Source organism: Ahaetulla prasina, chromosome 16, assembly GCF_028640845.1.
Source record: "Ahaetulla prasina isolate Xishuangbanna chromosome 16, ASM2864084v1, whole genome shotgun sequence".
In the NCBI taxonomy this organism is placed as follows: Eukaryota; Metazoa; Chordata; class Lepidosauria; order Squamata; family Colubridae; genus Ahaetulla; species Ahaetulla prasina.
In genome coordinates this window covers 3,977,125-4,002,883 of record NC_080554.1, presented here as the reverse complement: position 1 = coordinate 4,002,883, position 25,759 = coordinate 3,977,125, and the positions used below count along the sequence as shown (strand labels likewise).

Here is a 25,759-nt window from a genome sequence, read left to right as displayed (position 1 = left end):
ATGTTCCAGGAAATGGCGATGTTTTGAATACATTTAAGCAGCTGGGCTACAGGGAGGGACCCCTAAAACTCTCCCGCCATCATATGTTGAACCTCAAGGTCCTTGAGTGGCTCAGACTGGTAAGACAGTCTGTTCTTAACAACAGCTGCTTGCAGTTACTGCAGGTTCAAGCCCCACCAGGCCCAAGGTTGACTCAGCCTTCCATCCTTTACAAGGTAGGTAAAATGAGGACCCAGATTGTTGGGCGCAATAAAAAGTTTGACTTTGTATATAATATACAAATGGATGAAGACTATTGCTTGACACAGTATAAGTCGCCCTGAGTCTTCAGAGAAGGGCGGAATATAAATGCAAATAATAATAATAAAAAAAACCCAGCCCCCCCCACCTCCCCAGCTTAGCACAGTGTGGAAACTTGGCCTATGGGTCATCGTCCGTCTGGGATTTTGCGTGTCACGCGCACCCAGAACACGAGCCATGAGCTGCGCCCACTGCAATTCATTTATTTATTTATTTATTTATTTTGTCACAACAATATATGTAGGTATCATACAAAAAGATTATACAGTAAATAAACACATATATGGGTAAATATAAGGAGGTATAAGCATATATATAGGAAGAAGAAAAGAAAAACAATAGGACAGGAACAGTAGGCACGTTTGTGCGCTTATGCACGCCCCTTATGGTCCTCTTAGGAATGGGGTGAGGTCAATGGTAGAAAGTTTTTGGATAAAACTTTTAGGATTATGGGAAGAGATCACAGAGTCAGGTAAAGTATTCCAAGCACTGATGATTCTGTTACAGAAGTCATATTTTCTGCAATCTAGATTAAAGCGGTTGACATTAAGTTTAAATCTATTGGTTGCTCTTGTATTATTGCAATTAAAGCTGAAGTAGTCTTTGACAGGAAGGACATTACAGTAGATGATTCTGTGAGTTAAACTTAGGTCTTGTCGAAGGCGACGGAGTTCCAAGTTTTCTAAGCCTAGGATTTCAAGTCTGGTGGGATAGGGTATTTTATTGTTTTCAGAGGAATGGAGAACTCTTCTTGTAAAATATTTCTGGACATGTTCAATTGTATTGATGTCGGAGATGTGGTGAGGGTTCCAAACAGGCGAGCTGTATTCTCGAATTGGTCTAGCAAATGTTTTATATGCTCTGGTTAGTAGTGTGGTGTTTTTGGAAAAGAAGCTACGCAAAATTAGGTTTACAACTCTTAGAGCTTTTTTTGCTATGTAGTTGCAGTGGGCTTTGGCACTTAGATCATTTGACATGAAAACTCCAAGGTCTTTAACGGGATGGGGGTCGTCTGTAAGGTAATGTCCATCTAGTATGTATTTAGTTTTTGGGTTCTTTTTTCCTATATGTAAGACTGAGCATTTGCTGGTTGAAATTTGGAGCTGCCAATTTTTAGACCAAGCGGATAGATGATCAAGGTCGTTTTGAATGATAGAAGTTCAGCGCAGGGAAGTTTCTAATCTTGATTCCTGGTGAGATTTGCGCAACATCCTACGGACGGACGTCGATGGGAGGTTCTCAAAGCCTTCCAGGTCACAGTTGCCCGAAAGGTGCTTTTTTCTCTCTCTCTCTCTCTCCAAGAGCCAACTGGACTTCCCTTTCTTTTTCTTTTGAAGAGGTTTTGCTCCCCATCCGAGAAGCTTCTTCAGCTCTTTGACTGGATGGTGGGGAATGGAAGTCAGAGCTGGAGAAGCTTCTTGGATGAGGAGCGAAACGTCTTCGAAAGAAAAACACCACCCACCCCGTAGTGGTCTCCCACCCGGATAGTGGTATTCCCACTGATTATGTAATGACCATTAGGATAGGACTGTGCCAGGAATTCCTGGGGGGTGGGTGGGAGTGGGAAATGCCGCTATTTTTATGTGCCCCTCCTCCCTTTGCTGCTAGAACCAACTGCTCGATTATCTTCAAATTAACCTTAAAAAGAGAAATTAAGTTTCATTCAACTTCCCTAATAAATGCAGCATTTTGCACCTCTTGTTTTGAGCACCTCAAAACCGCCCTTTTTAAAGGGGCATTTGTGTAACGTGGGAACGAGTCCAAAAAATTCCTTAATTCTGGGCTATTTATTCCGCAATTAAAGTGGCATTTTTTTCCTGCTTGGTGGGGGGGGGGGAAGCCCCTCTCCCCCCACTTACTCCCCCCCATCCTATCGTAACCTCTGCCCGCCCTGCAAGAAAATGCAACTTCCTCCAAATGTGCAGGGTGGAGGTTCAATATTTCCCAGCCCCCCCCCCCCAAATTCTGCGGGTAACAGCTGGAGGGTGCCATCTGCCCACACCCACACACACACACCCTAGAGCAGGGGTCTCCAACCTTGACCACTTTAAGCCTGGTGGACTTCAACTCCCAGAATTCCCCAGCCAGCTTTGCTTTGCTTTGGCCTTTGCCGGCTGGGGAATTCTGGGAGTTTGAAGTCCTCCAGGCTTAAAGTGGCCAAGGTTGGAGACCCCTGCCCTAGAGCCCCGGCCGCATTTATTTATGGTGCATTTTTTCCTAAAAGGATAAATAAAAGAAAGAAAGAAAGGAAGGAAGGAAGGAAGGAAGGAAGGAAGGAAGGAAGGAAGGAAGGAAGGAAGGAAGGAAGGAAAGAAAGAAAGAAAGAAAGAAAGAAAGAAAGAAAGAAAGAAAGAAAGAAAGAAAGAAAGAAAGAGAAAGGAAGGAAGGAAGGATAAATAAAATAAAAGGATATATATGCTTATATATATATATGTAGGTCTTTGGTTATATATATATGCTTGTATATCGTATAGTTATTTCATGCATATGCTTATATATACTGTTGTGACAAAATACATAAATACAATAAAATAAAATAAACTCTAGCGTAGCTAAAGTGTAGCTGGCCTAGGGTTTAATTTTAAAAATTTAAAATTAATTTTAAACGGGGTTTTTGTACTTTTAACTATAGTTTTAAATTTGGCCTAATGGAATAAGTTTCTTAAATGTTGTTTTAACATGTATTTATTTTTTATTTTATGTTTTATAAGGCTGTAAACCGCCCTGAGTCCTTCGGGAGATAGGGCGGAAATTTGAAAAATAAATAAATAAATAAATAAATAAATAAATAAATAAATAAATAAAGGGGCGAGGTGAGGAAGAACTACAACTCCCGGCAGGCTCTGGGAAGCGAGGGGGGGCGGCGGCTGGGACTTGTAGTCCTCTCCAAAATAATAAGAAGAAAAAAATCCAACAGCTGGTGGGCGCAAGGTTGAAGAAGCCGGTTCCACCTGGGGAGGCGTGGCTACGGCCAGGAGGGGAGGGCGTGGCCAAGCCGCACACACCTGGCGAGGCACCTGCAGCGGCCCGGGGAGCGCAGCGCAGCGCAACGCGGCGCAAGCGGGGCTGCCGGGCGAGGAAGGCGGGGAGAGGAAGAGGCGCGCCTAGCCTCGCCTCGCCTCTCCGCCGGTGCTTCCCCTTTTCCCCCCAGGCCGCGCGGAGGACAGGAAGGGCGGCCCCGCTCCGGTAGGCGCTGCGCGGGCCGCCTCTGCCGCCTTTGCAGAGGGTTCCTTTGGAGAGGGACGCGCGAGGAGGCGCGCTTTGGAAAGGGACCCTTGGGTGGTGGGGGATCGCTTGGAGTGGGGGGTCCTTTGGGGAGGGGCGTTGTGTGTGTGGAGGGGTCCCGTTTGGGAAAAGTCGCTTGGAGTGGGGTCCTTTGGGGAGTGGGGTCTTTGGGGAGGGGAGTTTTGGAAAGGATTTGGAGAGGGTCCCTTTGGGGAGCGGCGCACCAGGAGGCGCGCTTTGGAAAGGGACCCTTGGGTGGTGGTGGGGGATCGCTTGGAGTGGGGGTCCTTTGGGCAGGGGCGTTGTGTGTGTGTGGGGGGTCCTGTTTGGGAAAAGTCGCTTGGAGTGGGGTCCTTTGAGGGGGGTCTTTGGGGTGGGGAGTTTTGGAAAGGATTTGGAGAGGGTCCCTTTGGGGAGCGGCGCACCAGGAGGCGCGCTTTGGAAAGGGACCCTTGGGAGGATCGCTTGGAGTGGGGTCCTTTGGGAGGGCCGTTGTGTGTGTGTGGAGGGTCCTGTTTGGGAAAGGTCGCTTGGAGTGGGGTCCTTTGGGGAGGTCTTGGGAGGGGAGTTTTGGAAAGGATTTGGAGAGGGTCCCTTTGGGGAGGGGCGCACCAGGAGGCGCGCTTTGGAGAGGGAGCCTTGGGGTGTGGGTGGGGGGGAATCAGGGGATGTCTTATTTTGGGGGAAACAGGGTATTATGAGCTTTGCCAATCAGATATTATTGCTATTGTTTCCTTTGAGAAAAAATAAGGGAATGTGGGAACTATGCGAGAGATTACACTCGGATCAAGGATAGCATTACTACTATAATTATTACTGTTATTCATATTTCCTTCCTTAAAAACGGAGTGCAGGACAACCTTTGATGTGCATTTGCTAATATTAGATCAAGGACATCATTATTATAACTGTGATGATTTGCTTTAGGATTATTTTTTTTTATATAACATTACAATCTGTCCAAATTATTTTGATCGCTGGATAAATTCCATAGGCCAGCGGGAATCGGAATCCATAATAAACCCTCGTTTTCTCTTATTTCTTCTCCAGCGCAGAATGAATGCACGTTGATATGGCTTTCAGATGCAAGACAAAAACTTTGCAGGTGGTTGATACCGAATACAACGCAGACGCGGTAGAATGGTGCCCGGTGGAAGGCTGGCACAACATCCTGGCCTGTGGCACCTACCAGTTGAAGAAACCGGAGAGTGAGGTGAGCTATAGACCTTTTTTTGAGAAAACTTATGAAATTATTTTGCAGTTACAGTCTTAATAAAGGAGGATATTGGTGTCTCAGGGTTGAAATGAAGTGGGGCAGGGCATCTTTGGTGCTCTCTGGGCTTTGCTGTTGTCTTGCAGACATTTCATGACCTAATTAGGTAACCTCATCAGTGCTTGGGGGTGTGTGGTGTTTGCTCCCTGTTTATATACAGTAGCTGTCAGGCTGCCTCTGATTATATCTAGGAAAGAATACACCTTGACTTCATTTGCAAATAAAGAAAAGTACTTTTACTAGATACATCTGGACTGCAGCAGTATAAAGTTGGATCTGAGACAAAATATGGCTAACATTCCATATCCCCCCATTAGTCCCTCCTCTCCTCAGGAGGTCAGGCTGGTCTGGTCCAATGCCAGCTCCTTCTCGGCCCCCGTGGTAATCTTCTTCCACCGGTCTCTAGCTGTTAAACATCTCAGGAATGCAGTCTCTGTTGAAAAAGCCCCCCTCTAACATTCAACCGTTAATCACCCTTCCCCTTCTGTTACGTCAGAACAGCCCTCTTCCCTTACCCTGTATAGGGCAGTGATACATCTTACATCCTTAAACTATTTTACACTGATGTCGTGTCCCACTCCTCCGCTGACGGCTGGGTCAGGGAAATCCGAATCAGGCGTGCCTCTGCAGCTCTGCCCAAAGTCCTAGCAAAGTCCTCAGGGCAGGCAGGAGACCAAAAAGTGACTTCAGCAAGATATGTTTAGACTTTGCCTGACTCAGAGAATGCCAGAAAGCAGATCCTTTATATAGGCCATGGGGTGTGGCTCCATGACTCAGCACTCATTAAGGCCTGCCCATCCCTTCCTTCTGTTGCCTCCGCCTATCCAGTCTTCTGATGCGAGGGTCACTCCAATCAGCAGCTGTTGGAAATAAACTTTCCTCAGGCTCACATGCTGTGGAGGAGGGGGAGGGGTCTAGCTGCTCCGTTTGCCTGGGCATGGAGCCAGGGCTGGGGCGGGGGGATGCTCCCTCCTCTGCAGCCTGCTTGGGCATGGAGCCAGGACTGGGGCCGGGAGGCATACATTCCTCCGTGTTCGGGAGCAGATAAGAAGGCCCCGGCTGCTGTGAGAGCGGGCAAGACACTGAAAAAAAGCTACTGTCAGCCTCCACTCCAATCCTTACATATTTTTGTACAATTTATAATCAGTAGTTAGAATGTAATTGGGTTCAACAATTACAGAAAGAACCCAATTACATTCTAACTACTGATTATAAATTGTACAAAAATATGTAAGGATTGGAGTGGAGGCCGACAGTAGCTTTTTTTCAGTCGTGGAGGCGGTGTGGTTTTCTCCTTGGTAGAGGCTGGGTTAGGATATTGTTTTCTCTTGATTGTTTGTCCGGTGTTAATCCCCGCTTATCTGAACAATGGGTGCTAGTTGCAGGGCAACCTACTGACTATAAACAGGGAGCAAACCCCACACTCCCTCACTGATGTTGTTACCTAGCTAGGCAATGAAGTGTCTGCAAGAAAGCTACTTGATTGTATACAATGGGTTGGTTGAGTTTTGGGTGTTTTTTTTTCTTTCTTTCTGCTCAGAGCCGTAGCGGGGACAGTGAACCCCCTGTGCATCTAGGACGTCTCTACCTCTACTCCTTTGAAGATCAAATTTTCACACCGCTGACGGAGATCCAGAGGCTGGAAACGGTGGCTATATTGGACATTAAATGGTTGGATGGATGCTTCTCCGTTTTCGTTTGCAAGTTTTTACTTCTTTTGAGATGTTAAGATTTGCTGGGGGAGGGTTATTCCCTGTGCAGGAAAGATCTGCCCGTAGTGGAGAAAGTTGGGGCTTTCAGATGGAGGAGGTGTCAGACCTGAGTTGACGACCTCCACGCTGGACTTCAGGGGGCAGCCATCATGGTCCACATCTTTGATCAGCCTTGATTGGGAGGGAATTGTGTGACTTGAGCATGAGAGCCAAGTGGTTAAGGCACTGTCATGCCCCTGTCGGAGTCTGAATCCGAAGGGGAAGAGGGACGGCTGACAGAGAATGGATCCGTTGGCTGTGGAAGAAACTGGGGAAGAGCAAAGTCAGGCTGGCAGAGCAGGGGAGAGGTAGGACAAGGGAGAGGGGGTTCAAATGAAGACCAAGGCCCACCCCCTCCTCATCCTAAGCAGCGCAGGGAGGAACGGAGAAGAGAGCAAAGTGGGTTGGGTGGCTTACGAGGGAGGAAAGGGACCCGATCCTTTTTACAAGGCACAGCTGCTGCTGGAGTTTAAAAGGAAAGCCAGTTGGGAGGATGCCAGGATTCAAAGAAATACCAGATAAATTCAGCGTTTGTTCCTGACAGGCACCAGGCTAGAAAGCAGGAGAGTGGAAATTCTAGTCCTGCTTAAAATAGGAAAGCCAACTGGGTGTCATTGGATCAATCACCAGGGGACAGTGAGTTCTTAGACCCATCTTAGGCTCGAAAGCCAGATGGGTGACTTTGAACCAATTACCAGGAGATTATGAGTTCTAGTCCTGCTTTAGGCAGATGGGTGACTTTGACCCAATCACCAGGAGATTGTGAGTTCTAGTTCTGCTGTAGGCATGAAAGCCAGATGGGTGACACTGACCCAATCACCAGGAGATTGTGAGTTCAAGTTCTGCTGTAGGCATGAAAGCCAGATGGGTGACTTTGACCCAATCACCAGGAGATTGTGAGTTCTAGTCCTGCTTTAGGCATGAAAGCCAGATGGGTGACTTTGACCCAATCACCAGGAGATTGTGAGTTCTAGTCCTGCTTTAGGCATGAAAGCCAGATGGGTGACTTTGACCCTATCACCAGGAGATTGTGAGTTCTAGTCCTGCTGAAGGCATGAAAGCCAGATGGGTGACTTTGACCCAATCACCAGGAGATTGTGAGTTCTAGTTCTGCTGTAGGCATGAAAGCCAGATGGGTGACTTTGACCCAATCACCAGGAGATTGTGAGTTCTAGGTCTGCTGAAGGCATGAAAGCCAGATGGGTGACTTGGAGCCAATCACCAGGAGATTGTGAGTTCTAGTCCTGCTGTAGGCATGAAAGCCGGCCCAGCCAACTTCACCAAGTTCTTGTTGGGGAGGAAAATAGGAGGAGGAAGTTGCGTTGGGTATGTTCACCCCCTTGAGTAATGTATAAAAATAAGCAAGGTGGGAGATAGATAAATAAATAGGTTATTCTGCCTTGCCCTTTCTTCTGTAAAATGGGTTGCATGCTTTTTCAGTCCTGTTCCCTTGCACCTCTGCTGATGTCTTTGCTGTCTCTTCCACTTCAAGGTGCCATGTTCCCATCGCAGGGCGTCCTGTCTTAGGCATCGCAAATGCCCAGGGAGTGGTGAAGCTGGCCCACTTGATAGGAAGCGAGGTAGGTGTCTAGAGATCCATAACCAGCAGAGGTGGGTTTCAGCAGGTTCTGACCAGTTCTGGAGAACCAGAAGCGGAAATTTTTGAGGAGTTGGATTAATTGCGTGAGTCTTCTCACATACGACGTGTGTGTATTTGATGGAGCTGGTTTTTTAATAAGTTTGTCTAGACTTGTCGTCTTGGGACAATACTCCCTCTTTTGGCCATGGTTACTGAAACTGGGCACCCATGTTTTCTTGACCAAAGAAACTTAGCGTCTGCCTCATGCCAGGTTTCATAACTGGTTCTGATCAATCTCCTTTTCTTTCTAGTAGAAGAGTTGCAAACTACAGCCTCTGGGCAGTGTTGACCTGGGAGATGACTGCCTTGCTTTGTCATTGGACTGGTCCACGGGACGAGAGCCGTGGTGAGTGGTTCGAGGGCGTAGCACGGCGTTTCTCAACCTTGACAGATTTAACACGACTTAACAGGTTCAGAACAATTCATGGAACGGCTTTGTCTCCCGAAGTTGTGGGCGCTCCCATCACTGGAGGCTTTCAAGAAAGAGATTGGACGGCCCAGGATGGATTGTGTTGTGTCTGTGCCCCCCGAGCCAGGCCCCCTGTCAGAAAGTGACTTGGAAAGTGAGGGGGAAGGGCCATCAGGACTTACCTTAGGAGCACCGGCTTCCATGGCTCAGCTCCAGGAGCCAGAGGCAGGCCAGGTGGAGGAGATAACGAGGCCTCCCCTGACTCTTTCCTCCCCCAGGCCACGCCTCCAGACTCAGCTGATGGCAATCAGGCCTGGCTGGACCCTAGGTTTCGTAGGCAGGAGAGGCGGGAACAACAGAAGCAGGGGTGGGGCAGGCCTAGGAAGTGCTGAATCATAGAGCCACACCCCACAGGATATAAAAGCAGCAAGGGCTGCTGTGCCTCTTCGTAGCAGGCAAATCAACTGCTTGACTAGAGCTGAAGTACTGTTTGTTGACTCATCGGCATCAAGGGAGATAACAGAGACACTTGGCAGGCGCTCGCTATTTTGCTGCCAGAGCTGATAGTGCCGGCTAATTAAGTCATCGCTCGGATGGAGGCGAGGGGGACAGAACAGAATAAGGACCCTTGTTTTAGGCAGGGGGGGTTGGAGTCGAAGACCTCCAATGTCTCTTCCAGCCCTATGCTTCTAAGACCGTCATGGCGAACCTATGGCGGAGCCATATCGGTGGGCATGTGAGTGTTGCCCTATCTCAGATCCAGAGCCTATGCACGCACCGGCCAGCTGATTTTTGGGCCTTCTGGGCCTACAGGAAGTCAGGAAACAGGCTATTTCCAGCCTCCAGAGGGCCTCCGGGGGAATGGGGAAGGCAGTTTTCGTCCTCCCCAGGCTCCTAGAAAGGCTCTAGAGCCTGGGGAGACTGTGCCAAGCGCGGGTTGGTGGTGGTGGTGGTCGCATGCATGGGGGTGCGGGGCATATTGAATTATGGGTGTGGGCACATGTGCTCACGACACCACCCCCCATGCTCCCCCCACTTTTGACACACGATGGCAAAAAGGTTAGCCATCACAGGTGTATGGTCTCCTGCTTGGGCGGAGGGGGGTTGGACTAGATGACCTACAGGGTCCCTTCCAACTCTTGTTAATCTGCAATTCCTGTCCAACATGGACCTTCCGAAGCTCCCTTGTCCCTCACGTGCGTCACAGCACAACCCTTACGCTGAGTTTTAAACTTTGCCTCCCGGCTTCTGATCGATGGCTGGATAGCGGGAGAGCTGGCAGGGTGTTTACCGTTCATTCCTGCTTCTTCATCAAACAAATTGCTATCTACGGGACCGTCTGCTGCCACCGATTGCCTCCCACCGACCTGTGCGCTCTCACAGGGAGGGACTCCTTAGGGTGCCGTCAGCCAGGCAGTGCCGACTGGCGACGCCCAGAGGGAGAGCCTTCTCTGTGGGGGCTCCCACCCTCTGGAACGAACTTCCCCCAGGTCTTCGTCAACTTTCCGACCTTCGAACCTTTCTCCGCGAGCTTAAGACACATCTATTTATTTGCGCAGGACTGGACTAGAATTTTAAATTTTAATTTGGTTTTAATGGGGTTTTATTATTTTATTGCAATTTTTAACATTCGGCCTTAATTAATAAGTTTTTTAAATTGGTGTTTTATTCTGTATTTATATGCATGTTTTTATTTGGCTGTAAACTGCCCTGAGTCCCCTGGGAGATAGGGCGGTATATAAATGTGATTAAATTAATAAATAAATAAAAATAAATAAAAACAACAACAACAACAACTATTCCACCCCTATCTCTGCAGCGGCCAACCCTTGCGACTGGTCAGCAGCGATTCCAAAGGGAGAGTCAGCTTGCTGTCGGTGGATGAATCCGGTTCCTCGGTGGACGTCTTGGACCAATGGAAGGGACATGACTTTGAAGCCTGGGTCGCTGCCTTCGACTACTGGAACACGCACGTTGTGTACTCAGGTGTGCTTTTCCTCCGATTGTTGTTGTTGCAAGAGTTTTCGGGAAGCCAGGAATAGGTTGAATGTGAACCACTAAGTTTACCAGCTGTTGCGATGATGCGTTGAATCACGATTGACTGTGAAGCTTTGCGCGTGTCCTGTTTTTGTGTATTTCTGTTCTTAACACAGAGAAAGACGAGGTGGGGGGGACATGATAGCAGCACTCTTCCAATATTTGAGGGGCTGCCACCAAGAAGAGGGGGGGTCGACCTATTCTCCTGAGAGCGGGACAAGAAGTGGATGGAAGAGACGTTCCACCTAGAACTAAGGATAATTTCCTGACCGTGAGAATGATTAATCAAGGGGATGGCTTGTCGCCAGACGTTGTGGGTCCTCCCATCTCGGGAGTTTTTTAAGAAGAGATTGGACAGCCATTTGCCAAGAGTGTTTTAAGAGTCTCTTGAGCAGAGTAATAGCAATAGCGCTTAGATTTATATACCGCTTCACGGTGCTTTTACAGCCTTCTCTAAGCGGTTTACAGAGTCAGTCTCTTGCCCCCAACAGTCTGGGTCTTCGTTTTTCCCACCTCGGAAGGATGGAAGGCTGAGGGAGGGAAGGAGGAAAGAAGGGAGGGAGGGAGGGAGGAAAGAAAGAAGGAATGGAGGGAGGGAGGGAGGAAGGAAGGAAGAGCAACAGCACTTATATACCGCTTCACAGTGCTTTCCAGCCCTCTCTAAGCGGTTTACAGAGTCAGCCTCTGGCCCCCAACAATCTGGGTCCTCATTTTACCCACCTCATATTCTATTCTATTCTATTCTATTCTATTCTATTCTATTCTATTCTATTCTATTCTATTCTATTCTATTCTATTCTTTCTGAATTCTATTCCATTCCACTCCACTCTACTCTTAATTCCTATTATATTCTGTTCAATTCTATCCTTAATTCATATTCTATTCTATTCTATAAGGGACTTGGTGGCTCAGAGGCTAGGACGTTGAGCTTGTCGATCGAACGGTCGGCAGTTCAGAGGTTCGAATCCCTGGTGCTGCCGTGTAACGGGGTGAGCTCCCGTTACTTGTCCCAGCTTCTGCCAACCTAGCAATTCGAAAGCACATAAAAAATGCAAGTATAAAAATAGGGGGGAAGGTCACAGCGTTCCGTGCGTCTTTGGCGTGGAGTCATGCCGGCCACATGACCACGGAGACGTCTTCGGACAGCGCTGGCTCTTCGGCTTTGAAACGGAGATGAGCACCGTCCTCTAGAGTCGGGAACGACTAGCACATATGTGCAAGGGGAACCTTTACCTTTACCTTATTCTATTCTATTCCCTATCGTTTCCTATCCTATCCTATCCTATCCTATCCTATCCTATCCTATCCTATCCTATCCTATCCTATCCTATTCTATTCTATTCACTAGCAGCGAAGCTAATTATGTTCTGCTTTTCAGAAAATAATAATAATCTTCTTTCGTCTTCCTAAAAGACAACAGAATCATGTTAGCAGCTCATTTTTCTTGGTCTTCTCGTCCTGGATCTAGGTGGTGATGATTGCAAACTACAGGGCTGGGATACTCGTAGCAGCTCAAGAGTTCCTCTCTTCACCAGTAAGCAGTAAGTAGTAGAATCTCCGGAAAGAATCCATGGCTCCCGTCCAGTGGTGGGTTTCATCTATTCCTACCACCGGTTGCTCCTGTCTTGTGCCAGGAAACCAGGAGGTGGGTGGAACAGCCTTCTTTTGATGTGGGTTTCATTTCAGGCATTCTATGGGGGTCTGCAGCATTCAGAGCCACCCGCTGCGGGAAAATCTGCTAGCTACAGGAAGGTGAGTCTCTGGACATATATTAAGTCATTTTTTAGGAGTATCTTTTGAATGTCACATGGCTGTACAGCAGGTTCTGATGAACCGGTAGCGGAAATTTTGAGCAGGTTCTGACGAACCGGTAGCAGGAATTTTGAGCAGGTTCTGACGAACCGGTAGCAGGAATTTTGAGCAGGTTCTGACGAACCAGCAGCGGAAATTTTGAGCAGTTCGGAGAACTGGCAAATACCACCTCTGGCTGGCCCCAGGGTAGGGGAGGGAATGGAGATTTTGCCGTACCCTTCCCCTGCCACGCCTACCAAGCCACACCACACCCACCAAGCCACGCCCACAGAACCGGTAGTTAAAAAAAAAATTGGATTTCACCCCTGCTGTGCAGGAAGTCCTTGACTTGCAACGGTCCGTTCAGTGGCCGTTCAAAGTGACCCTTACGACCAAAGGTCACAAAAGGGGAATTACATGACACTTGGGATACTGCAACGGTCATAAATCCGAGTCAGCTGCTGAATTTGGATCATGTTATGGGTAGCTGCAACACCTGAAGTGCAAGGACAGTTGTAAGTCACTAGATTCAGTTGCCGTTGAAGCTTCGAATGGTCAAATGATTGAGGACTATCTATACGGATGCGGGGGGGGGGGGATGAGAAGCAGCTGTGGACATACGGGAGGAGGAGAAAGATTTCTCGATTGTTGTTTCTGCAGTTACGACGAACACGTCCTTCTGTGGGACACCAGGAAGATGAAACAGCCGCTGGTGGACACCCATGTGCAAGGTGGCGTCTGGCGCTTAAAATGGCACCCGTCCCGGGAGCAGCTGCTGCTGGCTGCCTGTATGCACAACGGCTTTGTCATCCTCAATTGTCAAAATGGTTCCGGTGAGTGTTTCGATTGGAGGGAGCCACCCCATCCCCACCCCCATCACGACTGACTCTCGCCTCAAAATCAGGAGGTTGTGAGTTCGATCCTGGGTAGAGGCAGATGTAGGGGCTCCTGCTTGGACAGGGGGGTTGGACTAGATGACCTGCAAGCTCCCTTCCGACTCTTGTCAATCTATTAAAATCTGGGTAATGCCATTTTGGTCCAGTAGTGGTTAAGATGACCATGAGTTCTAGTCCTGCCTTAGGTGTGAAATCCAGCTGGTGACTTTAGGCCAATCACCAGGAGACTGGGAGTTCTAGTTCCACTTTAGGCATGTAATCCAGCTGGTGACTTTAGGCCAATCACCAGGAGACTGGGAGTTCTAGTCCCACTTTAGGCATGTAATCCAGCTGGTGACTTTAGGCCAATCACCAAGAGATTATGAGTTCTAGTCCCACTTTAGGCATGTAATCCAGCTGGTGACTTTAGGCCAATCACCAGGAGACTGGGAGTTCTAGTCCCACTTTAGGCATGTAATCCAGCTGGTGACTTTGGGCCAATCACCAGGAGACAGTGAGTTCTAGTCCTGTCTTAGGCATGAAAGCTGGCTGGGTGACTTTGGGCCAGTCCCTCTCTCAGCCGACTCAACCCACCTCACAGGGTTGTTGTTGGGGAAAAAGGAAGAAAATGTGTTGGGTATGTTTGCCGCCTTGAGTTGTTTGCAAAATATTAATAAAGACGGGGGGGGGGCATACCCAAAAATAAAACATAAAAATAGAATCGAAACATAAAATTTCCCTCCCCTCATTTACCCGAATAAGGAATATCATTACGTCCAGGTGCAACCTCCCTACTCTTTCCTCCCCCTATTAGACGAGAACCCAGAGAAATGCACCATTCTTTCGTCCTATGCCTTGCACAATTCTTTGGCTTACGGAGCCGATTGGTCTAAGCTTCCCCTGAGTGACTCTTTGGAGACGTCTACGGCTATGCTGACAATCCAGGAGGACCGAAGTGCGAGCCGGGAGGACCTGAAAGGGCAGAGCCTCAAGATCGTTTACGAATCCCCCACGGCCACCTTCGACGTGCTTCTTGAGGAGGAAGAGAATCGACCTTCTGCGTCTCCACCCCGAGCGGAAGGTACCTTGGCCCCGCAACGGCCGCCTGGGGACGGAAGAGTTCCGGATACCAAAGCCAACGGGGACGCCCGAGCAGCCAAAGTCCGAACGGAGACCAGCCTCTTAGCAACGTGCTCCTTTTACGACAACGTCCTACATGTTTGGAAGTGGGAGGTTAGCCAGAGTTCCTCTCTGGCTTAAACCCCACCGTTGGGTGTGGATGGGAATTCCGCCGTATATTCTGCCTTTTTTTTATTTTCTATCCGCAGAGAGAGGAACATGTTGGACGGACGGACTGACTTCGGACCGAAGGGAATATTTGTAGCTCAGTGTTGAAACTGAACTTTCGTCGTTTTACTGGCAGGCGTTTCATTACCAAACTAGGTAACATTATTAGAGCTAGAAGGGAGCGCAGTCTGCTGTGTGGAAGAGGAGGACTGTAGGGTTTTTGGGACTCTTTTATGAGCCGGGTTGCTTTCCTGCCGACGTTTCATGACCCGACTAGGTAGCATCATCAGTGCTAATGAGTGTGGTGGTTGCTCCCTGTTTATATACAGTAGCTTCTCCTTTCAGTCTCAGGGGAGGTGTGGTTTTCTCCTTCTCTTTTTGGTGTTAAAGGTAAAGGTTCCCCTCGCACATACGCGCTAGTCGTTCCTGACTCTAGGGGGCGGTGCTCATCTCCGTTTCAAAGCCGAAGAGCCAGCGCTGTCCGAAGACGTCTCCGTGGTCATGTGGCCGGCATGACTCGACACCAAAGGCGCATGGAACGCTGTGACCTTCCCACCAAAGGTGGTCCCTATTTTTTCTACTTGCATTTTTTTACGTGCTTTCGAACTGCTAGGTTGGCAGAAGCTGGGACAACTAATGGGTGCTCACCCCATTACACGGCAGCACTAGGGATTCGAACCGCCGACCTTTCAATCGACAAGCTCAACATCCTAGCCCCTGAGTCACCGCATCCCTCTTTTTTGGTGTTAATTCCTGCTTATTTGGATATTGGATGCCGGATGCTAGTTGCAAGGTAAGCTGCTGAATATAAACAGGTAGCTCACTTGGTACTTCGGTACCTAGTCTGGTAATGAAACATCTGTAAGAAAACCATGAAGCTCAGAAAGCAACAAGGACCCCAGAGTTCAATTCCGAGCTACCAATATTCTCTTCGGTCAATATGTTTTTATATTACCGCTGGGAGCTTCCAGCAGCCATGATTTTTGAAGGCTCACTTGGTTCTTTTCAACAGCTTTTTTTGTACTGCAGAAATAAGATCGTTCAGGTTCCCTAATTTCCTGTTAATTCCACTTCTCCCCTAAGATTTGACTCTTGCGACGTTCTCAAACACCAGCTTTAACATGGGATTGCCATTTGGCTCTCCTTCCCCCCCCCCCAGATAAATAGGGAATCCTGAAGTTCTATTCAAGCTTGGGAAAGAGACTGAAATTAAAAACGACAACCAGTGATAATCACAAAGATGTTTTCTTGAAATCCAAGCACAAGTTCTTTTGTGGTGAACAGCCTCTGATATCGAAGGGCATATTTATGATGTATTTACAAATTATGACATTTTCATACAAACATGCTCACTGGATTGTAAAGAGCACCTTTCAACCAAAATATATTTTTGACCTTTTTTACAATAAAATGTTGTCTTGTAAGATCCACTGTCCTTTTTTAAAGAGTCACAAGTATCAAAGCTTCCGTCAAAAACTACTTTGGATTGGGCCAAATTTGCCTGCGTAGAGGGAAATGGCTGTTTTACATAATAAGGAATGTTATATCCAGCCAAGCTTAAGTCTGCTTTGAAAGCAGGATGTATTTTGCTCAAAGAAGGAAGTAATACGGTAGCCATACAGTCAACAGCTAAGAGTATCTTACAGGTGGACTAAGTATTACAAAACTAGAAGCAGGTACTGGTAAGAATAGTACTTTCCAATAAGTACTTCTAGAATTGAAACTGTTAGGGAATGTCTGTGCAAAGGTTTGCTAGTTCAAACAACAAAACCAACTGAGGAAATCATAGCTAAGAATCAAGTCAGGTTTAAGAATTGTAGTTCATTCCCTGAACATATGAGAGCTCTAATAAACGTATGCTAATTTTTTTTTCCTTTTTGTGAAAAGGATCATTTCGGTTTTTTTATGTAAATCTCAGCTGCACAGAAAACAGCCTTTCCTCCCCACCAAATTCAATGCCCGAATTCCCGAAATTTCAGTTAATCTCACTGAAAATTCCCGAATTTGGGCACCGAATTCCATAGCCAGAATCCCTATCTTTACCTCATCCTTCCAAGACCTCTCTCTCCAGGCTGTTTTTCTTTGAACAGAGACCACCACCAACTCCATAGAGAAACAAAATATATTGAAGGCTTTTTTCAGACACACGTTTCAAAGCAGAAACATCAACACTTCCCAGGCAAGGAGGTATAATATCTGCATTCTCTTCATTCTTAAACCCCCCCCCCCCACAAATCTGTTCCATAAGTCCCTTTCCGAGAAACTTTTATCTTCTCTTCTTTCAGGATATTGTGTCTTTTCCCGTCTTCTTCCAGGAAATGGTCTTTTTTCCTCTCTCCTCTTTCAGGAAATTGTCTCTCCCCTCCACTCTTCTTCCAGGAAATTGTGTTTTCTCCTCCTCTTCCAGGAACTTGTCCTTTTTTCCTCCCTCTTCCTCCAGGAACTTGTCCTTTTTTTCCTCCCTCTTCTTCCAGGAAATTGTGTCTTTTTCCTCTTCTTTCAATAAATTGTCCTTTTTTCCTCCCTCTTCTTCCAGGAAATTGTCCTTTTTTCCTCCCTCTTCTTCCAGGAAATTGTGTCTTTTTCCTCTTCTTCCAGGAAATTGTCCTTTTTTCCTCCCTCTTCTTCCAGGAAATTGTGTCTTTTTCCTCTTCTTTCAATAAATTGTCCTTTTTTCCTCCCTCTTCTTCCAGGAAATTGTGTCTTTTTCCTCTGCTTTCAATAAATTGTCTTTTTGTCTCTGCTTTCGATCCTGTATTTGAAAGGCTTCAATAAAGCTGCAGTCCTGGGAAGGGGGGGGCAAATTTGTCTCCACTGGGTGTGTGTGTGTCTCTTTTCTTTTCCTTCCTTCCTTTTTCTTTCTTTTCTTTCCTTTTTCTTTCTTCTCTTTCATTCCTTCCTTTTTTTTCTCCTTTTTTCCTTTCCTTTCCTTCCTTCCACCCGCTAGCGCACAAAGTTCTTGGGGAAGAGCCTGAAAAGCTTCCCCTCCTGGCTGCTCTCGAAGCCGTACTTCTGCAGGGCGTCGGGGTCGAAGGTGCCTTCCTTGACGTCCTTCTCGATCAGAGGCGCGGCGGTCTGCTGGAAGAGGGAGCGGGCGGTCAGGGGGGGCTCGCTGCCCGCGGGCGCCCGGTAGGAGACGTAGGCCTTCAGCTTGAAGCCCGTCAGATCCGGCACCATCAGCACCGGCACTTGGTCCTTCACCAGGACGAACTTGCGGCTCGACGTGATGGAGCCGAAGACTTTGCAGCCGCGGCTCTTGAAGAAGGTCCGCGGGCCCCGCTTGCTCGTCCAGGCCGACATGCGGTCGGCGCCCCGGACTAGGCCTCGCGTCACCTCGCCCAGGAGACCCATGGCGAACTACTACTACTACTGCGGCGGCTTGAGGACGCTCAGGCCCTCACCTCCGCAACATCGCCGCTTGCGATTGGGTCGTCCGGAGGCTCCCACCAATCCGCTTCCCCCGTACTCGAGTCCTGTTTCGGATAGGTCGGGGGCTTTAACCAATCGGGTCCAAGAGGCCGGTGGTCACGCCCACCGCGGGGAATGTCTCCTGATTGGTGTTTGGTTCGGGATTCCTCCTGCTCGGCGGGGGAAGCCCGTGAGCATAGAGCTACGAAAAAGTGAAGAGAGATGCAGCTGCTGCGAATGGAGATATTTTTTAAAAAAATTTATTATTAATTTATAACCCGCCTTTTATCATCAATTATATTTATATTCCGCAGCCACCCTCATACGGTGCCCCTCCAGAGGGACTTCAACAACCGGGATTCTACTGGGTGGGGGGGATGATGGGCAATCCTAATCGTACTTAAAATAGCCCACATTGGGAGGAACAGCACGACAATCCTGCGAGGTCGACCAGCTTTGGAAACTGAAAGTTTCAACACTGGAAGTTTTCAAGAAGAGTTTGCACAGCCATTTGTCTGCAGTGGTATAGGTTTCCTGCCTGAGTAGGGGATTGGACTAGAAGACCTCCAAGGTCCCTTCCAACTCTGTTATTCTATTTCTATTATTATTTCTATTTCTATTATTTCCATTTCTAAATTCAATTGAATTCAGTTCTATTCTCTTCTCTTATGTATTGTATTGTATTCTCTTATGTATTGTATTCTCTTGTATTCTATTCTATTCTCTTATGTATCATACTGTATTCTCTTATGAAGTGTGTTGTGTTGTATTGTGTTGTATTCTATTGTATTATGTATTGTATTATGTATTGTATTCTATTCTATTACCTTATGTATTGTATTCTATTCTATTATGTATTCTATTCTGTTCTCTTATGTAGTCTATGTTGTATTATGTATTGTATTATGTATTGTATTGTATTCTATTCTGTTATGTATTCTCTTATATTGAGTGGTGAGATTCAGCCAGTTCGCACCACTTCGGGAGAACTGGTTGTTAACTTTCTGAGCAGGTTGGCAAACTGGTTGTTGGCAGAAATCATTAGGGCAGAGGACCGGTTGTTAAATTACTTGAATCCCACCACTGCTTATATTGTATTATGTATTCTATTCTATTCTATTCTATTCTATTCTATTCTATTCTCTTATGTATTGTATTCTATTCTCTTATGTATTCTATTCTATTCTCTATGTATTCTATTCTCTTCTCTTCTCTTATGTATTCTATTGTATTCTATTTTCTTATGTATTCTATTCTATTCTCTTATGTATTCTATTGTATTCTATTGTATTCTATTCTCTTATGTATTCTATTCTATTCTCTTATGTATTCTATTCTATTCTATTCTCTATGTATTCTATTGTATTCTATTTTCTTATGTATTCTATTCTATTCTCTTATGTATTCTATTGTATTCTATTGTATTGTATTGTATTGTATTCTATTCTATTCTATTCTCTTATGTATTGTATTCTATTCTCTTATGTATTTTATTCTATTCTCTATGTATTCTATTCTATTCTATTCTCTTATGTATTCTATTCTATTCTCTTATGTATTCTATTGTATTCTATTCTATTCTCTTATGTATTCTATTGTATTCTATTCTCTTATGTATTCTATTGTATTCTATTCTATTCTCTTATGTATTCTATTGTATTCTATTCTCTTATGTATTCTATTCTATTCTCTTATGTATTGTATTCTATTCTATTCTATTCTATTCTATTCTATTCTATTCTATTGTATTGTATTCTATTCTCTTATGTATTGTATTCTATTCTCTTATATATTCTATTCTATTCTCTATGTATTCTATTCTATTCTATTCTCTTATGTATTCTATTCTATTCTCTCATGTATTCTATTCTATTCTCTTATGTATTCTATTCTATTCTCTTATGTATTCTATTCTATTCTATTCTCTATGTATTCTATTTTCTTATGTATTCTATTCTATTCTCTTATGTATTCTATTCTATTCTATTGTATTCTATTCTATTCTATTGTATTGTATTCTATTCTATTCTATTCTCTTATGTATTGTATTCTATCTCTTATGTATCTATTCTATTCATTCTATTCTCTATGTATTCTATTCTTATGTATTCTCTATTCTCTATTCTCTGTATTCTATTCTATTCTATTCTATTCTATTCTATTCTATTCTATTCTATTCTATTCTATTCTATTCTATTCTCTTATGTATTCTATTCTATTCTATTCTCTTATGTATTCTATTCTATTCTCTTATGTATTCTATTCTATTCTATTCTCTTATGTATTCTATTCTATTCTCTTATGTATTCTATTCTATTCTCTTATGTATTCTATTCTATTCTATTCTCTTATGTATTCTATTGTATTCTATTATCTATGTATTCTATTGTATTCTATTTTCTTATGTATTCTATTCTATTCCATTCCATTCCATTCCATTCTCTGTTCTGTTCTGTTCTATTCTCTTCTCTCTTATGTATCGTACTGTATTCTCTTATGAAGTGTGTTGTGTTGTATTGTGTTATTGTATTGCGTTGTGTTCTACTGTGTTCCGTTCCATCCCATTCTTCATTATTCTACTGTACTGTCTTGTGTTCCCCTCCGTTCTTCCAGATTTCGGGAGGGTGGGTGGAGGATTTTGGCCTCCTCCGGGGCTCCCTTCTCCTCCCTCTGCCCTGACCTTGAATCAGCAGCTGCGTCTTCAGCCAGCCTGGGAGGGAGGAGGGGGACCTCTGCCAAGGGCTGGGACTACAACCCCAGCATCCCCAGCCGGGAAGATGGGGGAGGTCGCCTGCGGTTCCCCTCCGCCAAGAAGGCTGGGTTGGGGAGGGGGGGGACATCCCTGACGGGCGGAAGTGACGCGAGTGGGCGGAGGGTGGGAAGTCCCCGCCCCCGCCCGCCTCCCCCCCCCCACCCCAAGAATGACCCCTCCGCCGGGCAGCCGTTAGCAGCGCCTCCGCCCCGACCTTCCCTTCCTCCGTCCCGGCCATGGAAGACGCGGACGCCTCGCCCTCCGACCCCGAGGTAGGGTCTCCTTTCCTCGCCCGGGGCTCCCCTCAAGCCCTGGGACGCCTGGACTACAACCCCCAGCATCCCCAGCCGGGAAGATGGGGGGTGGGGGTGGGGGAAGTCGCCTGCGGGTTCCCCTCCGCCAAGAAGACTGGGTTGGGGAGAGGAGAGGAGGGGGGGGAAACCTCTGCCAAAGGGCTGGGACTACAACTCCCAGCATCCCCAGCTGGGGAGGGGGAGGTACCGCCTGCGGGTTCCCCTCCACCAGGAAGGCTGGGTTGGGGAGAGGAGGGGGGGGAAACTTCTGCCAAAGGGCTGGGACTACAACTCCCAGTATCCCCAGCCGGGGAGGGGGGTACCGCCTGTGGGCTCCCCTCCGCCAGGAAGGCTGAGTTGGGGAGAGGAGGGGGGGAAACCTCTGCCAAAGGACTGGGACTACAACCCCCAGCATCCCCAGCCGGGAAGATGGGTGGGGAGGGGAGGTACCGCCTGCGGGTTCCCCTCCACCAGTAAGGCTGGGTTGGGGAGGGGAGAGGAGAGGAGGGGGGGAACCTCTGCCAAAGGGCTGGGACTACAACTCCCAGTATCCCCAGCCGGGGAGGGGGAGGTACTGCCTGTGGGTTCCCCTCCGCCAGGAAGACTGGGTTGGGGAGGGGAGAGGAGAGGAGGGGGGGAACCTCAGCCAAAAGGCTGGGACTACAACTCCCAGTATCCCCAGCCTGGGAGGGGGAGGTCACCTGTGGGCTCCTCTGCCAGGAAGACTGGGTTGGGGAGGGAGGGAGGGAGGAGGGGAACCTCTGCCAAAGGGCTGGGACTACAACTCCCAGCATCCCCAGCCGGGAGGGGAGGTTGCCTGGGTTCCCCTCCGCCAGGAAGACTGGGTTGGGGAGGAGGAGGGGGGAACCTCTGCCAAGGCTGGGACTACAACTCCCAGTATCCCCAGCCTGGGAGGGGGAGGTCACCTGTGGGCTCCCCTCCGCCAGGAAGACTGGGTTGGGGTGGGGAGAGGAGAGGAGAGGAGGGGGGGAAAAAACCTCTGCCAAAGGGCTGGGACTACAACTCCCAGTATCCCCAGCCGGGGAGGGGGAGGTCGCCTGCGGGTTCCCCTCCGCCAAGAAGGCTGGGTTGGGGAGGGGAGGGGGGGGAAACCTCTGCCAAAGGGCTGGGACTACAACCCCCAGCATCCCCAGCCGGGAAAATGAGTGGGGGGGGGAGGTCGCCTGCGGGTTCCCCTCCGCCAAGAAGGCTGGGTTGGGGAGGGGAGGGGGGGGCAACTTCTGCCAAAGGGTTGGGACTACAAATCCTAGCATCCCCAGCTGGGGAGGGGGAGGTTGCCTGTGGGTTCCCCTCCGCCAGGAAGGCTGGGTTGGGGAGGGGGGAGGAGAGGAGGGGGGAGACCTCTGCCAAAGGGCTGGGACTACAACTCCCAGCGTTCCCAACCCTGAGGTGGAGGGACTTTGCCCAGGATGGGGTCTCCTTGTTAGCCATTAACAAGAGTTGAAGGGACCTTTGAGGTCATCTAGTCCCAGGAGTCTCCAACCTTGGCCACTTTAAGCCCGGTGGACTTCAGTTTCCCAGAATTCCTCAGCCAGCTTTGCTTCTGGGAGTTTGAAGTCCACCGGGCTTTAAAGTGGCCAAGGTTGGAGACCCCTGAATTCTAGTCCGACCCCCTGCCCACGCAGGAGAACCTGTACTAGGGATTTGAACCGCCAACCTTCCTGACCGACAAGCTCAGTGTCTTATATAGCATGAGCATGGGGGGTTGGACTAGATGACCTCCGGGGTCCCTTTCTAAACTCTGTTCTTCTGTCACTTCAGTCTTGTGGGACATGCCAGGTAGGAGGAATGGAGACCTGGGGGCAATTGGGGTTAAATCAACCCCGGTTCCAGCAAACGTGGTTTAAGACATTTCTATCCTCTTTTATCTCCCTCCGATTATGAATTATTTCAAATTTAAACCTCCCCCCCCCCATACTTTAACGCTTGTATTAACTTTCGCCTTCACCTTGATTGGTCGTTTAATGGTGGCTTGCTCTTTTGAAGTTGTGTGTGGCGATGGTTTGGGAGAGTCAATAAAGTGGGGGGGGGGAAACAATGGGACTACAACGCCCAGCATCCCCAGCTGGGTGTAGACTAGGGGCTGCGGATTCCCCCCAGCCGAGAAGGCTCGGTTGGGGAGGGGGAGTTCTCCCAAAGAGCTGGGACTACAACTCCCAGCGTTCCCAGCCCTGGGTTGGAGTGGACGATGGACTTTGCCCAGGATGGGGTAGATGAGGTGTCCTCCTAGAAACCTTCCAACTTTTCTCTTCTATATTTTGTAATTTCGGTCTCGTTGGACATGCCGGGCATGGTGAGTAATTGGGGTTAAATCAATCCATTCCGGTTCCAGCGAACATGGTTTAATGCCAGGGTCCCCCTTAATATGTTTCTATCCCGGTTATCTCCCTCTGATTATGAATAATTTCAGATTTGGGGGTGTTTCCCCCCCACACCTCTGTATTTTCATGATCGTATTGGTCTTTTAAAAATGTGACTTGTTCTTTTTAAGTTCGGAAATTGTGCGTAAATAAACTGTAAATAAAATGGGGGAAACGATGAAACGACAACTCCTAAGATTCCCAGCCAGTCAATTTCAGTTCTTGTCGGTTACGCGGTTGTTGAATCGTTCCATCCTGGTTCCAACAAACATGGTTTAATGTCAGAATCTCCCTTCACGCATTCCCATCCTCTTTTTAACTTCCTCTGCGTAGCAGTTTTCAATTTTGGGGTTTCTTTCCGCGTGGTATTTTAACATTTGTGCCGGCCTTTTATTAGCGGTTCGTCGTTGTTGTTTGAAGTTTTGAAGTGTTGCAATGGGTTGCAAGTGGGTGTTGCAAATGCTGGGAAAGATTGAGGGCAAAAAAAGAAGGGGACGACGTGGATGGAGTCACCGAAGCAGTCGGCGGGAGCTTAAATGGACTCCAGAGGATGGTAGAAGATAGGAAGGCTTGGAGGAACGTTGTCCATGGGGGTCGGGATGGGTCGGACACGACTTCGCAACTAACAACAATGGGTTTAGGGTTGTAAGTGGGAAAAAAAAACAAATGGAGGAACACACCCTCCTCCTTCAAAGCTATGTGTGGTTAATGATTGTGTGTATCGGTTGGCTTGATTTGAATTGCATTTATTTGTCATGGAGGGAAAAATATATATATACACTGGTCGTCCTTGACTTACGAGCACGACTGAGGCCAAAAATTATGTGGCTAAGTGGGAAATTTGTTTTGCGCCGTTCGACGGCTTTTCCTGCCGTCTTTGCGAAGCGAACCGCCGCGGCTGTTAAGGTTGTAATACGGTTGCGAAGCGCTGACTTTGCCTGTCCGAAGGTCGCAAACTTATGGACCGGCGACCGTCATAAATATGAACCAGTTGCCAAGCGGCTGAATTTTGATCACGTGACCATTGGGGATGCCACAGTCTGGTCCTAGGCATGAAAAATGGTCGTCGTAAGTCACTTTTTTCAATGCCTTTGTAACTAAGGTCACTAAACAACCTGTTGTTAAGTCGAGGTCTAGCTGTACAACTCCTTCATTATTTGCAAGAAAAGCATTCCTGTTTCTTCCACTGGTGGGTCATTTCCCCCCCACCCCACCCCAAGGAAATTTTCCCCCTTTTGGGTTGCCTATGTCTTTGTTTCCACATGGAATGAATATATATATATACTGTATTTTAAACAGAAACGTTGTGTCTAAGCATTCCTGCTTGCTGGTTTGCCAAAATTCTAACTTGTATCCTGGGGAAAGGAATAAAAAACCAAACATTTTGGTTACAATATTCCTTGGTGGATACTTGCTTGCTGTTCTTTATCCCTGGCTGAACTTCCAGAGTAATTTGTCTCCTTTTTAATTGATTGATTGATTGATTCATTAATTAATTGGAAGCCCACTTTTCCTGCGAATTCTTCAGCGCTGCCTTGCTAACCTCTGTCGTGCTCCGCATTTCAGCCGAAATAGGATATCGAATTGCTGGGGTTTTTTTGCATCCCTTTCGCCTGTTTTACCCTGCTTCAGTCAAGCCTGGCTTGATAGGTCACTTAGTGACCGTTCAAAGTTAATGACGGCACTGAAAAAAGTGGCTTTAAGACCACGAGGGGCAAACGACACGGGATTTGTAATTTGTTAACTAACGTAGTTCCCTTGCGTTTTGATTTGTTTTCTCTCTTTTAAAGCGATGTTCAGATTTAGTAGCTTTTAACATTCCTAAGGGATGGCTCAGTGGCTAAGATGCTGAGCTTGTCGATTGAAAGGTTGGCATTTAGGCGGTTCGAATCCCTAGCGCCGCGTAATGGGGTGAGCTCCCGTTCCTTGTCCCAGCTTCTGCCAACCTAGCAGTTCGAAAGCACGTTAAAAAAAATGCAAGTAGAAAAATAGGGACCACCTTTGGTGGGAAGGTGACAGCATTCCGTGTGCCTTTGGTGTTGAGTCATGCCGGCCACATGACCACGGAGACATCTTCGGACAGCGCTGGCTCTTCGGCTTTGAAACGGAGATGAGCACTGCCCCCTAGAGTCAGGAACGACTAGCACACATGTGCGAGGGGAACCTTTAGCTTTACTTAACATTCCTAAACTGATAAACAAGCTGGAAACTAACTCCTGATGAGAAAAGTTTGTTCATACAAATTGGCGTCTGGCTTATCTCTTTTGTGAACCTTAAGTAACCTTTCTCCTTACAATTTATGCCCCTTCATTTTAATAAACATGTATGCTATTATCC

At 47.4% G+C, this 25,759-nt stretch overlaps 3 protein-coding genes across 7 annotated transcripts in view; 2 read left to right on the top strand and 1 right to left on the bottom strand.

Moving 5' to 3' along the window:
• Positions 1–3,329: 3,329 nt before the first annotated feature.
• On the top strand, positions 3,330–16,014 carry DPH7 (diphthamide biosynthesis 7). Of its 2 annotated transcripts, XM_058159331.1 has the most exons (10): positions 3,330–3,486; positions 4,576–4,738; positions 6,339–6,469; positions 8,042–8,129; positions 8,443–8,534; positions 10,417–10,583; positions 12,104–12,176; positions 12,322–12,387; positions 13,087–13,259; positions 14,116–16,014. In XM_058159331.1, the coding sequence occupies exons 2-10, from the start codon at positions 4,586–4,588 to the stop codon at positions 14,559–14,561; spliced, it is 1,389 nt and encodes a 462-aa protein (XP_058015314.1). In that variant the 5' UTR covers positions 3,330–3,486; positions 4,576–4,585; the 3' UTR covers positions 14,562–16,014. The 2 variants fall into 2 exon arrangements, with proteins under 2 accessions (XP_058015314.1, XP_058015315.1); XM_058159332.1 differs by lacking the exon at positions 3,330–3,486 and having other exon boundaries at positions 4,721–4,738; positions 6,339–6,498.
• Positions 16,015–17,111: 1,097 nt separating this feature from the next.
• Positions 17,112–17,993, bottom strand: MRPL41 (mitochondrial ribosomal protein L41). Its single transcript, XM_058159333.1, has one exon. The coding sequence runs from the start codon at positions 17,937–17,939 to the stop codon at positions 17,532–17,534; it is 408 nt and encodes a 135-aa protein (XP_058015316.1). The 5' UTR covers positions 17,940–17,993; the 3' UTR covers positions 17,112–17,531.
• A 2,911-nt stretch (positions 17,994–20,904) lies between these two features.
• PNPLA7 (patatin like phospholipase domain containing 7) overlaps positions 20,905–25,759 on the top strand; it is an 89,895-nt gene continuing 85,040 nt past the window's right edge. For all 4 annotated transcript variants that reach the window (XR_009152295.1, XM_058159282.1, XM_058159281.1 and 1 more), the window contains exon 1: positions 20,905–21,020. Coding sequence is in view for 3 of the 4 variants with exons in the window: in XM_058159282.1 (XP_058015265.1) it covers positions 20,985–21,020 (36 nt within the window). In the remaining variant the exon portion in view is untranslated. The remainder of the gene's footprint in view (positions 21,021–25,759) is intronic.